At 42.5% G+C, this 14,666-nt stretch overlaps 1 protein-coding gene across 19 annotated transcripts in view; it reads right to left on the bottom strand.

The window, feature by feature from the left end:
* Window positions 1–576: 576 nt before the first annotated feature.
* RAPGEF2 (Rap guanine nucleotide exchange factor 2) overlaps window positions 577–14,666 on the bottom strand; it is a 256,095-nt gene continuing 242,005 nt past the window's right edge. For 9 of the 19 annotated variants that reach the window (XM_084972184.1, XM_084972179.1, XM_084972181.1 and 6 more), the window contains 6 exons: window positions 13,603–13,809; window positions 10,389–10,541; window positions 7,652–7,850; window positions 6,478–7,037; window positions 3,711–3,995; window positions 577–2,607 (listed from right to left, as the gene is read on the bottom strand). In XM_084972184.1, the coding sequence (XP_084828310.1) occupies window positions 2,579–2,607; window positions 3,711–3,995; window positions 6,478–7,037; window positions 7,652–7,850; window positions 10,389–10,541; window positions 13,603–13,809 (1,433 nt within the window). In that variant the 3' untranslated portion in view covers window positions 577–2,578. Of the gene's footprint in view, window positions 2,608–3,710; window positions 3,996–6,477; window positions 7,038–7,651; window positions 7,851–9,193; window positions 9,317–10,388; window positions 10,542–13,602; window positions 13,810–14,666 lie in introns of all 19 variants that reach the window. The other 10 variants (XM_084972180.1, XM_084972182.1, XM_084972194.1 and 7 more) reach the window with 5 other exon arrangements.

Below are 14,666 nucleotides of genomic sequence, written 5' to 3'. Positions count from 1 at the left end.
TGATTTTAAAAAGTGCTCAAGTGGGCTGCTGCTGAAATATTTACCTTCTAAAATATAAGTGCCCTTCTTATAGACCCAAGTGTTAGCCGGACTTATCACATGTGATATTTGAGCAGTGATATTTGATGTACTCAGAACTTCAAATCACTGGCTAGACTGTACTCTTAACTTGGTGGTCACATTCTTGACTGTCGGTTTAAATTCTCCACGGTCTTGTTTCTCAGTGTGGGTACTGGGAATCAAAAGATGATGTCTCACAGAGATTTTTATTGGAAAAGGGTTGGAGAAGAGACAAATGCTATGTAAACACAAAGAGATCATCATTTTTTACTGAATCTCAAGACACATGATGAATTCTGGACCTCGTTTGTTTGGTGTTAACATGAATTATATTAGTTTCTTTTCTCTGAGTCAGCAGCAAGCTACCTAAAAGAACAAGCTTTTGGGGTGGTTTTTAGGCTAAGTCATCTCAATCTGTCAGCACCCTGAGGACTTGCTTCTGCAGTGAGCCCTAAGGGCTTTCTTGCATTTCGATGAGAAAAAGCATGCACGAGTCATTAATAATATAGACAAGGCTGTCTGTTATATTTATTTATTTTCCAGCTTGTACAAACTGGATGTAGAAGCATAAACATAGTACATTTCTACCATTTTCAACAAAAATATAACCAATATGTACAATTATTGTATTAAAAATACAAAAGGGATACAGACTCCACCAATGTCTTTCTAAAAGACATACAGGTACAAGTAGTATCAAAAGTATGAGGAAATCACCAGTTAATTGTACATTCTGCACTTGACGTCACAGAGCGAACTGAGGTTACAGTCCTATGTTCTACGATTACTTAATGCTTAGATAACATTTGTGCAACTGTGTTGAGCTAGATTTCTGTCTTTCTATATGCACATGAGGTCCATAGCCTATATCAGAAAACTGGCAAAGAATGCATATTACATGTAAAATTACAAATGCCTCATTGACAATGTAATATATAAGCAAGTAGACAAATGCCATGATACAGAAGAGAATTATTAAATAAAGCACTGACATTTTTTGATACAGTGAAAAAACACTGCAATTTGACTTGTAAAATTGGAAGCTATTTACGTTTACCTACTGATCAATATGATCAGCTGAATTTAATGGAAAAAAAATCCAAGACCAGCAGTTCCTCACATCTGAGTACTACTCGGATTGGCAGCCTTCACTTTTCCGGAGTCTGTGCAAAAACAACACAAAAATAGAGCGGAGGGGTCATCTCAGTCCTTCTGGGGTTAATAGCAGCTGTGAGCAGGTGGTTGCTACACTTAGACCTTCTCTATCTCAGCGTCCGTAAAGCCACTCATGGGTCAGTCTCTGCGGACTCACCCGCTTTGCAAAGGCTGGCGTATTTCACCAGGTTTGGGATCTTTTTGATCTTTTTCAGCTTAAAGGCTTGTTTCTTCCCTAGTGCCGATCCAAACAGGGAGGCTGTCTTGAAAGAGCAGTATCAACAGCTGGCCCTAGCGCCAACATCCGGGCTGCTTTCACGGCAACGCTATCCAGTTATAAACGTTTCTCTTTAAAAACAAATGAAAGAATCCCTAAAACTAAGTGAATAGAAATCAAAGGAACATAATTTAAAGACATGTGGGGTTTGCCGTCCTACTTGATGGAGTGGGACACGCCCTCAAATGACACTGTCCTGCACTCCGTAAGGCTCAGACACAGGACACAAGAGCTCTCGTTCCCTCCCCCGGCCATGTGCAAACAGTTTTAGGGAAGAGCCCCACCCCAGGGGACGGAGGGAACGAGGGCCTTGGTGTCGAAGTAACTGGCTAAGGTCTCATGCTTCCAGGATCGGGCACTACACCGCATGGCCCCAAGGACACAGGAAGAGGGGCTGCATGCCAGGCATCCCTCCTCCCCACACTCTGGCCGGCATATTTGGTTTTTTAGAAACCCAGGCTGGGAACCCTATTTAAAAGGTTCAAAATAATACTGTAATCATTAAATGGATATAACATTTACTCTCTGAACACAATCTTTAAACTCATTTAAAAAAAAAAAAAAAAAGGAGGACATTGTAAACAAGTGGACGAGCACTGTACTCCAAGGATTTCATTGTTTTTCTTTGTCTTCCTTGGTGGATTAAAGGCCCCAAGTAGTTCAATGGCTAGCTTTTCTCACGATGCCAATGAAACCAAGTGCTAGGACTGGATGGAAATCTAGGAAGAAGGTTTTCAACAACCCTTCCAGGCGTGGAGAAATGCAGCCAGAGGGCATCATCTCGGCGATGACCTTGGAGTCTGGAATGGTACTGTGTGATGGAGCAGCAACGGGGAGCTCGGAGACTGCTGCGCTGTGCATTCAAGCAACAAAGTCGGAAAAGTGCCAGGGCGGTTTCTTCACAGTATTTCACATGCAAAGGGGACAGGGAGAGGGGAGAAGAAGCCCCATGCTGCTTTTAAGGCAGGGAAGGAGGCAAACTGGTCCACCATCCTCAGAGTGTGAGTTCCCAGGCTCCAACGCTAGGGGGCGTCCTCTTGTGCTCTCCTTCGGGTGGCTGACTCCAGGTTCAGAGAAGCCTGCGCCTCAAACAGCAGACACCTGTTCATCTTCTGCTAACATAACCACGAGAGAAAGAAAAAGAATCAATGAGCAAGCCAGTCCTTTTCTCATGCCTAGACAGAATACATGCACTACTGCGCTAAATAAAAATACTGTAACTATTGTAGCTATTCACTTAAAATCTTCATCTTTTTTCTACATAATGATTAGCAAAAAAGTTGTACGTATGATACACATCTTTCAATACAGACATACAATAAAAATACACTGTATATTTACTGATTGGAAATTTTTAATGGTAAATTCATTGAAAAAAGTTTAAAACATGTGACTGCTTTTTCAACCGTGTCCCCAGTTCAATAAAAAATGCGAGAGAATACAAAATGTCTTTTTTTCCTTTTTTTCAGTTTCCAAAATTCATTTTTTTATTTTTTATTTTTTTTGGGGGGGGCGGCAAACCCATAGAGTGCATAAGTTCCCAAGCCAGAGATGGAACCCGGGCCACAGCAGCAACCAGGCTGGATTCTTGCTGAGCTACCAGGGAATTCCAGCACGTGACTTTTAGTAACATACACTCGCATACACATAAAAAAATCTAGAAGGATTTATAACAAAACGCAGATAGTCATTATCTGCAAGTGGCAGGATTAAAAGTAATTTCCATTCATTGTGGCTTGCTTTTTTCTATCATGATTATTTGCAGAATAAAACATGTTAAACTCAAAATTTTTTAAAAAGGGGTGGAGGGGGCAGCACGGTCTCTCCACTGATCCTCACCCCAGCACGGCCAGCCAGGCGTGCACAGGGAAGGCAAGAAAGCTCTGGAGAAGGGGGTTTCTTTCTCAGACTTTCCTTTGGACTCACTACAAGTCCAAACACAACATGTCCGCTGGCAACCGAGGATTAGGAAGGAAATGCAGGCATGCACACGCTACCACAAGGGACCCGCCTGCAATCTCTGGGTATTTCTCAAGCCATTTACGAAAGAGTGAAATGAGACGCATCACCCCCCACGAGAAAGCAGGCAAAGCAGGCGCCCTAAGCGCGTTCCTGAGACTGTCTACATCTAGAGCTGGAAAGCAGCGCTGCCTGATGCTCAACTGCAGCGGAAGCGGAAGCGGGCACGCGGGGCAGGGCCGCGGGGAAGCACATGTACCGTCCTCCTCGGCGGCGAGGCCCGGGGGCGGGCAGGGGCCAGGGCGCGGGTCGCCGTCGCCGGGCCGGTGCCACTGAGGCCGCGGGGCGGGCCTGGCGCTGCCCGGGGCGGGGGGCGCCGCAGGGTCAGCCGGCCGCGCCAGCATCCTGGAGCGCTGCAGCGCCACGGTGTAGTCTGGGGGCTTCCGCGCCGGGTGCGGGTGGCCCTCGGGGAAGTCGGTGATGGGGATGCCCACGTAGCCCGGCGGGGTGGGCGGGGGCTCCCGGTACCGGCCCTCCTTCCTCGCTGCAGGAAAGACAAGCGCCGCCGTTACAAACACTGGGGAAGTAATTGCCTGCCACACATGCTTATCAGAAATGATGGAAAGCGTTATTAGCATGGCGCACACGGGGCAAGAGCATAGGTGACCGTGTGCGGCGGGGTGGGGGTGCAGGCGGGGCAAGGACGTTCACCACAGTGTCATCTCCAGGCCAGGGGATAACGGTGACAGGAGCAACTAAGCCATCTGAGTACCTATTACTCTAAATGACTGACTGTAAATCGTCTTTGCCCATCACGTAGAAACTAGGTTACCACCTAGCCCTGGGGGTCATTGCAGAGACCCAGCAAAAGGAACAGAAAAGACCCCCAGTTCCACTCTTGGAATGCAGGATGGGTGCCTAGTGGAGGTTCCTTCCCCTCTCCCGCCCCAGGCCGGCTGCTCCTCTTGGCTGGGCAGTGACCCTCACCAGGCAGAGGATCAATTCCACCTTACTTTCTGGTCTTGGGCCTCACTCCGGAAAACGGGGAATCAAAATAAATTTGGGAGAGTAGTAGAAAAGATGATGCAAATTAAATAACTTAAAGCTATGTGTATGTCATGGATTAATTTTTCTTAAAACCCTTTTATTAATGTCATGACTTAAAACATGAGTCTATGAAGGCAACTAAAATCAAAGTTTTACCTGGACTTTCTATACTCAACTGTGAGGAACTTAAATCATTTTTCTTTCCTTTGTAATAAAAATTGAGTATTAGGTGGTTGAAAGAAAGTGTTTTTCTATTTGCAATCACCAAGACATGGAAGCAACCCATTTGACCATCAACAAATGAATGAATAAAGATGTGGTACAAATACATAATGGAATATTACTCAGTCATAAAAAAGAATGAAGTATCACCACTTGCAGTGACATGGATGGACCTAGAGATTATCATACTAAGTGAAGTCAGAGAAGGACAAATATCATATGATATCACATATATGGAATCTAAAAAAAATGCAAATGAATTTATTTACAAAACAGAAATAGACTCACAGACATAGAAAAGAAACTTACGGTTACCAAAAGGGAAAGGGGGGAGTGATAAATTAGTAGTATGGGATTAATAGATACACATTACTATATATAAAATAGATAAGCAACATGGATTTACTGTGTAACAGAGGGAACTATATTCAATATCTGTAATAACCTATAATGGAAAAAAAATCAGAAAAAAATATAACTGAATCACTTTGCTGTACACCTAAAACTAACACAATATTGTCAATCACCTATACTTCCAAAAAAAAGTGCTTTATAAATTGCAACCTAAGAATAGATATTAACTACTCTCCTTATTCATCTTGAAAGGATATAAATTTGACACCCACCCCATGACTATTTACATGATAAAATAACTATAATTTCTCTAATAAAAGTGGTGTCTTCAAAGGTTAAATTCCAGAATTTCTCACTATATCCTATAATGTATCCCTACACTCCAATTATGCAGACGTTGAACATGCTATAGAGAATAGAGATAGGATTAAGGGAACATTAAGACTTCATAGCAGAAACAACAGCACAGAGTGACAGCATCTTTGGTGTACTTAAGAATTAGCTAAGCACTCGTCTTCTAAGTGCTTTGCATAGATTTCCTTTAATCCTCACACCAACTGTATGGTAGAAATTATTAAACTCACTTTACAGGTGAGGAAACAGACACAGTTCCTTGCCCAATGTCACAAAGCTAGGAAAATGGCAAAGCAGGGATTCAAACCCCAACCTGCCTGGCTCCCAAGCTTTTACTGAATTCTCTCCTAACACCCTCTCCTCGTTCTGCTGTGGGCAGAGAAAATTTGTTTAGCACAGAAATAGTTTATCTGCATAACATCAGTAGAAGATTTAAGGGCTGCACCTGTGGCACTTGGAAGTTCCCGGAGCTAGGGGTTGAATTGGTGTTGCAAATGGGACCTACACTATAGCCACAGCAATGCCGGATCCTTAACCCACTGAGCAAGGCCAGGGATTGAATCTGCATCCTCACAGATACTATGTTGGGTTCTTAACTTTCTGCGCCACGATGGGAACTCCCAATAGAATATTCTTGAATATGCAGAGTGTAAACTTCTAAATACAACTCAAGGGTACAAAATAAAATAATAAAATATTTAAAACAATTTCTCCAATTAAACAAAAAATTCTTCCTCTAGAGAGAGAATGGCCATCCTACCTGATAATTTTCAACTGAGAAGATGAGTATCAGGCCAGGTAACACCCATAACCACAAGCTGCTGATGTAGACAGCTAAGATGCACTCTGTGTTGGAAGCTATGACATGGACTTACTTGGCCAGGGAGCCTGGGCTCATAACACTCTTCATTTCAAAAGCCCAATTCGATAGCTAATTTGGAAGCCCTTCACAGTGATACATGGGCAGGACCACACACATATACCTTCACTTTGAAATAAGCTGGAGTAAAGCCGTGACCCAGACACAACAGAGCCTGCAGTCTACTTACCAATGAGCCCCTTGGCAGTGCCTGGTGTCACTGCCATGTGAGTGGGCACGGGAACAGGCTTGGCTTCTTCCGTGGTCACAGACGTCACACTGCTGCTTTCAGCTTCAATGCAAACGTCCTTCCCCCCTCGTCGCTTGATGGTGCCTGTGTCCCCTTCTGAGTCCTCTCCCCAGTACCCTGTGGAAGACGCCCAGCTTGCCCGGGACTGGGCCTGATCAAGGCTCTCTCTGCTTTGATTCTGCCTGCTGTACTTTGTGCTGTGGTCAGAAAACATGATTTGGTCCATATGGCTGCTCGAGGCCCATAAGCCTGCGGGGTCCCCTGAATAGTCGAAGTGAGTGTGCCCAAAAGGGAGTGTTTCCCAGCTCCTCTGGTGCTGGATGGTCTGTATGTTGTCGTGGGAACCACTTGAGCATGACGTCCAGCTCCCTCGGCCACTGTCAGCAGCATCCAGGGAGGCTCGGTCCCCCTGGTCTTGGGACAGTTCCTCTGTGCTTGGAGAAAAAATCACGGTGGCTGTGGCGTACAACCCCCGGCTCTCAGACACTGGCACACAGGACCTAAGGGGCCAAGAGAAAAGAAAAAGAAAAAAATGAAGGGGAAGAGAGGGAGGGGAGGGGAGAGCAAGAGTATTAACTAACACATTTATGATAAATCCAAAACACTTTTTCCTGGAAAGGTGGCTTCCTCTCATCCCAAGAAGTGGGTGAAAGCCCCACCAGACTGAGTTACAGCAGCCCATTCCATCCTGTCTAGTTTCCTCCCCTTGACACTCTTTGGTGGTCCAGTGGTTAGAGTTCCATTTCCTCCCCGGATTGTTACCACCACATCAACACACAGGGAAAGAACGACAACCTGCTCACAAGGAAGGAACATTCTCCTTGCAAAGCTCAACACCATCTGATTATTTTGGGAAGGCGGCCCCTAGGTAACACATCCCAGAGTCAGCTCCTGCCTTGGGCACAGGACAGACCTGTTCCAGCAAGGCAGAGCCTTAACTCGAGGGAGTCGCCGGGCAGCAAGAACTCAGTGTTTCATCACGTGGAACTGTGGACACGAGGACTGGGATAGGAGACCACCCCTAGGCATCATGTAGGTAAAGGGAAAGGCCTCCGGGGAGGAAGCTGGAAGAAGGATGGGGTGGGGAGGTGCGAAAAAGAAGGGGAGTCCCTACCCCAGGCTGTACTGGTCAGGCTCTAGCACCGGCCGCCTCTCTACTAGGCTGACCGAGTGCCTCTGGCGCCGTTCTTCTGGCAGCGAGACTGGCACTGAGTCAAAGGAGGAGTTGCTGACGAGGCTGGAACGTGAAGAAATCTCACTGTGACCAGAGTCTGAGAAGTTATCCACGGTTCCACTGGGAGCCAAAGTATAGCCTGCATGAGGAACATAGCATTCATTAGACCCTGTGGGTTTGCAGCATGAAGGTGAAGTCTGCCCACTGGTGATCCAGGGGCATCACCATGAAAATGGAGGTAAGCATTTTACTTAGGGACACCTGGTGACTGAAATATGGTCAATTTTTACTCCATTGGTGTTTAACGTGTTTAACAAGAGTTGAGAGAGAAAAAAAAAAAAAAAAACATTGTTACATGAGTCAGGAATTGATGCAGAAATCATGGCACTACTCTACTATTCTTAGTTCTCTTCAATATAAATACTACTACATGAGTCTATATAAAAGAAATGATGAAGAATCTAGGAAGACATTTAAAAATGTTTTTTTTTTCCTCAAACTGCAACCAGTCAGTTTGTTTTCAATGGAATTTTCATTTTTAGAACTCTATGGCATAGAATAACTCAACTGGAAAAATCTGCACTACAATTTTAAGTGGACACATGAATAAGAAATAAGAATTGAGGAAGATAATCTGTGGATTTTTTGCCATTTGATTTTTCAACATTGTTATATTGGATAAATCACATAAAAGCCAGTTGTTTGGAAGGATGTAATGTAAAAAATCTCCGTTTTGTCCCTGGAACATCACTATGTCTAAACAGGTGTCCATTTTTTTGGACTGAAGGACCCCGTAACTCTCCTTTGTTGCTAAAAATAATTCTGAAAGTTACAAAGGAAGAGAGGTTGGTCTTGACATTTTTTCCCCCTTTTTCGGCCATACCCGCAACATATGGAAGTTCCTGAGCCAGGGACTAAATCCAAGCCACATCTGTGACCTATGCCACAGCTGCAGCAATGTGGGATCCTTAACCCACTGCGCTAAGGTAGGAACTCCCTGTCTTGACATTTTTAACAAAAAAATCCAAATCACCTTTCTCAGTACTCATTTTTCTTACTAAGAATCTCATATTATTTAAAATACTGATTTTATATGATTAAATGTACACAATGTAAGATTTTTCAATGCTGCCCACCTAATAAAAAAACATTTGATCTAGAGCATCTACATGTACTTTCTAAAGAGCACTTCCACCCTCTCAGTAAACTCTTCATTCCTGATTTATTTTTTAAAGGTCACACAGGTCTTGATAAGATTTAATGTATTCATCTATGAAATGTCTTTTTATAAACCACACAGCAAGTTCTGACAGGCAAGATTTAAAGCCTTCCCTGAACAGTCTGTTCAAAAAATAAAAAAACATCTCTTGAAAAATAACCAGTCAGGTGGAGCACTTGACATTTGGATGAATTCTCTGTGTTCCTTAAGTAACGAGATGCCTGCTCTCTTCCCCACCCGGCTTGCAGTACTATAAACCCCACCTATTCCATAGGTCCGTGCTGCACTGTTATTCTTGTTACTGTTCTCACTTCTAAGAGAAGAGGGGGAACTGGTTAAGTCCAGCTGCCTGGAGACAAAGGATCCCAGCTGATTGCCACTGCCACCTAACAATGGGATGAAAAAAGAATTCAGATACACCCATGTAAGGAGGACAGAGAAACTGATACCCCCATAAAATGCACAGAACTCCATTTTGCTTTGTAGAAGCAGCTACAAAGTAAAGCAGAAAAGGTGGGCTCCCGTTGTGGCTCAGCGGTAATGAACCTAACCAGTATCCATGAGGCTGCGGGTTCGATCCCTGGCCTCACTCAATGAGTTAAGGATCTGGCATTGCCGTGAGCTGTGGTGTAGGTCACAGACACAGCTCATATCTCATGTTGCTGTGGCTGTGGTGTAGGCTGGCAACTACAGCTCTGATTCGATCCCTAACCCAGGAACTTCAGTATGCCTCGGGTACGGCCCTAAAAAGATGTGAAGGAAAAAAAAAAAAAAAAAAAAGTAAAGCAGAAAAGGTATCTGTGGTGTCAGTGAAATCTAAAAATGTCTTACTCTCTTTGGCCTTCTTCTAGGGATGGCTGTCCTGGCTGTTTAGGGCCAGCTTACACCCATTCAATTAAAGGGTGGGAGAGAAAGTAATCCTGAGGGTTATGCAGCAGAAAATCATCTAGCATTTTAAGATCAGAAAGCATTAACATAAGGAGAGTTTGAGTCCCTAAAATTTAATCTCTTTAAAAATAAAACAAGACGGCAAAAAGAAAGATAATCAAGACCCATGTTAACACAATGAAAAAAATAAATCAGGAAGATATTAGTTTTTCTTATGTTTTTATCGCCCTTGACTCTGTAATGAATGCTATGTAATCATACGTAGTTAGAACAACTGTTAGTGTAAAAAGAATTATTTCCACACTTACAAACAATAGAGAACTTAAATGAATTTTGTAAATGCCTTATATAGTTATACCATTTTAATACTATTTATTTATAAATATAATATTAAAAAAATACCAAAATTCTCTCAAATTTATAAACTGAGGGGAGAAAAATCCACCGGGTATTATGCATCTGATCGTCTTAAGTGACCCTAATGTCAGAAATGATGTCATCTATAACTGGAATGCATTACAGCTGAAAGCACAGGTGACCCTGAAGGAAAAGAGTCAGGAACCCAGTCACCTTTCCTTGGAGAGCTCTGTGGGGAGGTGGGGGGAGAAGAGAGCTGGGAAGACGCGTTTGATATCGTGTCTTCTGCTGGTTTCTTGTGGCGCTCCAGGCTCCCTTCTTCAGACAAAGAAAGAATTTTCTTTAAAGCTTGTGGAGAGTTTATGCCTGTGAGAGAAAGAAAATAACTTCAGTACGCATTTCCAAGACTGCAAAGAATAACATTCGTTAACTAAAAAATCTTTTTTGTGTTAAGAGTCAATATTACGTTTCCTTTCAGCCCGTTTAGATTCTCGGTGATCTCTGTGCTCTTCAGCGTGAACAGAGAGCTCACAGGAGGTACAAGGTACCCATGGTCTGACTTCTGATATTTCACACTTGAGATCCTAAATCTTCACCACCCCCTTATTTAACAATATGTTTGATGACAAGGAAGAAAAAAGAGAGACAATTTGGAAATCTTTTAAGTTGGGATGAAAGCAATGTAGCTCAGAATATTTACTAGAACTCAGGTATGAATTGGAAACAGGTATTTTGGTGTTGTTGGGAAAAGCCTATGGGAAGCGGGAATGATGGCTAGAAAGTAAAGAGCCAAGAACCAATAGGAAGTGGCAAGAAAAGAGATGAAAAGAATGCTAGGAATTCTATGTTAATATTTGGTCAAATAAATGGTTGACAGAGAAGGTGGCGGCGGGCGGGCGGGGGTGGGAGGGGGAGGGGATGGACAAGCCAGAAAGTTCTACGTCTCAGAAACTACAGGAGATGTTTATAGAAGGGAGTGATCCAGCATCAAGTGTACGATCAAGGAGGATGAGACAGAAGAAAAAGGATTACATGAACCAATACAAAGCAATTTTTCTTTTTTTTGGCCTGGCAACATGTGGGAATTCCCAGGCCAAGGACTGAACCTGTGCCACAGCTGTAACCAGTGCCATAGCAGAAATAACACCAAATCCTTAACCCATTTGAGCCACCAGGGAATTCCCCAATATAAGGTGATCTTTTTTTTCCCCCTAAAAAAATTTCCCCTTTTAGAAATGAGGGAGACACAGTAAGATATTTTTATTAAGCTTGTAGTATTATTATGAGGCACTATTTATCAACTACCTTATTTCGAACAACAAAGAGACACCAGGGAAGGGGTTATAGGTTGAAACTACCTCAATGAATATTAATGTTCTTATACCTAAAAGAATCCATTAAAAAGGAGGCAGCGAAATTTAACAAAGACTTAATCTTTCATCTGAATGCAAGTGTTTGATCTATTTTAATACAATCTTTTAAAAATCACTTTTAAAGCAATCTTTTAATTTCATGCACAGATATTGATATACAAAGGATACATGAAAATACCAGCTACACTACAGCTATGTGAATGAATAGATTTGATTTAGAAAAAACTTCCAAGCCAGCATCATACATAGATTCAGAAAGTGCTGCCTTCCAACTACATAGATGGACGTGAAAATGCTACATCCTGTTGCATTTCAAAAGTACCTCTAGTGATGACAGAGACACTAATATTGAAAAGGCAGACAGTATTCGGAACAAAATATATTTGAGGAATGGGGGGCAGCATCTCTAAGATACTTGAAGTATCTTAAGTATCTATTAAAGTATCTATTAAACCATCCTAAGAAGACAGGACTATTTCATTCATCTTTTCTAAAGTTCATAAATTCAGAGAAGCTTAAATGTGCTAGACAGAGATTCTGTCTGGGAAAGTGGGGGATGGCTTTCTCTCCAGCACACCTCCATGTGGACTAACAGGCTGAGTTCAGCTAAGAGGTAAACTGACAGATTTCCATGAAAGAAGCTTGATGTCACTTACATGTGGAGTCTAAAATAGGGCACAAATGAGCCTATCCACAGAACAGAAATACGCAGGCATAGAGAACAGATTTGTGGCTGCTGAGAGGGGAGGGGGAGGGATTGGCATGGATGAGGAGTTTGGGGTTGATAGATGCAAACTATTATATTTAGAATGGATAATCGATGAGGTCCTACTGTATAGTACAGGGAACTATATATAGTCTTCTTGGGATAGAACATGATGGAAGATAGCATGAGGAAAAGATTGTATATATCTGTATAACTGGGTCACTCTGCTGTACACCAGAAATTGACACAACACTGTAAATTAGCTATACTCTAATTTTAAAAAAAGAAGCAGCGCAATATAAAAGAGGTAACAGAAGTCAACCTGCACAAGACGCAGGAATGTAAGAATATTATAAAGACAGTGGACAAAAGAACATTAATTCAGTTCATCTGGGATAGGGGAGCAACAGACTTTCAAAGAGGAATTGTCGAGGAAAGGGGAGATGTTTCACTCTCCCTCAAACTCAACACATGGGACACATGCTGATCAGGAGGAAGGAGCAGATGGCTGAGCCTATGAAGGATCCACTCAATTCCTGCCTGAAACAACTGGGGGAAACTAGATCAGTTACCAACACCCTATTTTATTGGAGTGAACTCTTTGCTGCTATCTGTTTTTAAGAGTTCCTTCCTATTATCAAAATTGTTTCATTACACATATATACATGGAAAAAAGCAGACCACTTTATGAAAAATAATTTTGTATCATTTACATAAAGGGACTAAACTAGTCAACACATTACCTTTTTGGGGGGGCCTTACCCATGGCACGTGAAAGTTCCTGGGCCAGAAATGGAACCTGAGCCACAGCAGTGACACTATCAGATTCTTAATGGCTAGGCCATCAGGGAACTCCCTCGAAACATTACTTTTAACAGGAAATGAAGCATGGTTTGGCTCCTTTAACATTCAGGAACTGATCGTATTTTCCTCCCAAGTTACAGAATCGGTGATTCGACAAATGAGAATTTACCTCCAGACAAATCATTTTGCTTTGGAACATTCTGCCTAAACTCTAGCAACTCATCAATCATAAGGCAAAACTAGTTTACGTAAGGTATACGGACAAAGCAGCCTCTGCACTCATTAAGAATTGAAGGAGTAAAAGCATCCTTTTCCCATTTTATGCCTCTGCCCCCCATGGCAAATGAGCATGGCAAATGAGCATGATTAAATGAGATGGCTTTATAAAGACAGTCCTCTTCCACAGGCACATGTAAAGTTTCACTTAGCGAACATCAGGGGCAGACAAATATGAGACGAAGTTACCCAGGATGAGCATTGTTTCCTACTCTGAAAAGCACGACAGTGAACAGGGCCAAAAGAGGATGTGACCTCGGTCACTTACCAAAAGGTGGGAGATCCTTTACAGGAACTTTCTTCCGTGAAGGATAGAGGGACACGGCAGGGACCTGCAGTCCTTGGTTCATTTTATGTGGCAGGGGCTGCGGCTGTGGTGGTGGCTGGGGCTGCGTTTTCTGCTGCGACCCTGCCCTCGGGGCCACAGGAGAGGTCTCGGATTTGACGGGCTTTTTGTCACCAGGATTCTTCGGCACTGATAATTGTTCAGTTTGAAAAGAGAACAAGAAATTTAAGATATTACCGGCTACGAAAGGATAATTTTAGAACTGTGTGAGCATTTCCTGCATTAGAACTCTAAAATGTGTATCTTTCTACCCTTTGTCTATAAAGGACATAAACAGGGGTGGATGGAGAACCCTAGATACAGAAAAGAGGCGTGATGGGACAACGATTTACTTTATGAGACTAGCCATCTCAAAGGATGGTTATATTATTAAACACCACATTAAAAATAAAACAGAAAAATGTGGATAATTCAATGTTATGTACATTTATAAAGAAACACACATCTATGATAAAAGCTACAACAGGAAAATTGTTAGGAATTACTTTTCTAAGATGGCATTCCTTGACATGGGTGCACTTATTAGTTTTAATTTAGTAAATAATATTAGCTGTAATCTTTCAACTATCAAATTCTCACTTCTGTGGGATAGAATTATCTATGTGGCTAATAGCAGCCAATACTCCTTAAGTATTATACTGACTGTACAATTCCACAGCAGATAGAAAGCAAACCAATTAAACAGGGCAGTTAAATGCTGGTTTTGAAGTGTGTTAATATCCATAACAACTCAACAGCATGTTATACTTCCTCCATTTTATACATGAAGAAGCTAAGGATTAAGGAGTTCGGGTAACCTGCCGAAAGTTACATTGTTAGTACAAGGAACAAACAGGATTTGAATTCAGCCCAATGGACAAGGTCTTCAACATGACACACGGTGCTTGTGCAGTGTCCTGGATGACTCCGATGACCCGAATATTCTCAAATTACCTAAGGTTTAAGCTCTATGGAGGGTATCTTCAAACTTGCCCATAAAACACCCC

The sequence above is a fragment of the Sus scrofa genome, chromosome 8 (genome assembly GCF_054392235.1).
Source record: "Sus scrofa isolate SSC_HxYL_T2T_F1_AM1 chromosome 8, Sscrofa_HxYL_maternal_Yorkshire_Landrace_v2.0, whole genome shotgun sequence".
NCBI lineage: Eukaryota > Metazoa > Chordata > Mammalia > Artiodactyla > Suidae > Sus > Sus scrofa.
Note: the sequence above shows the minus strand (reverse complement) of the source record. Positions and strands in the feature narration are given on the sequence as shown.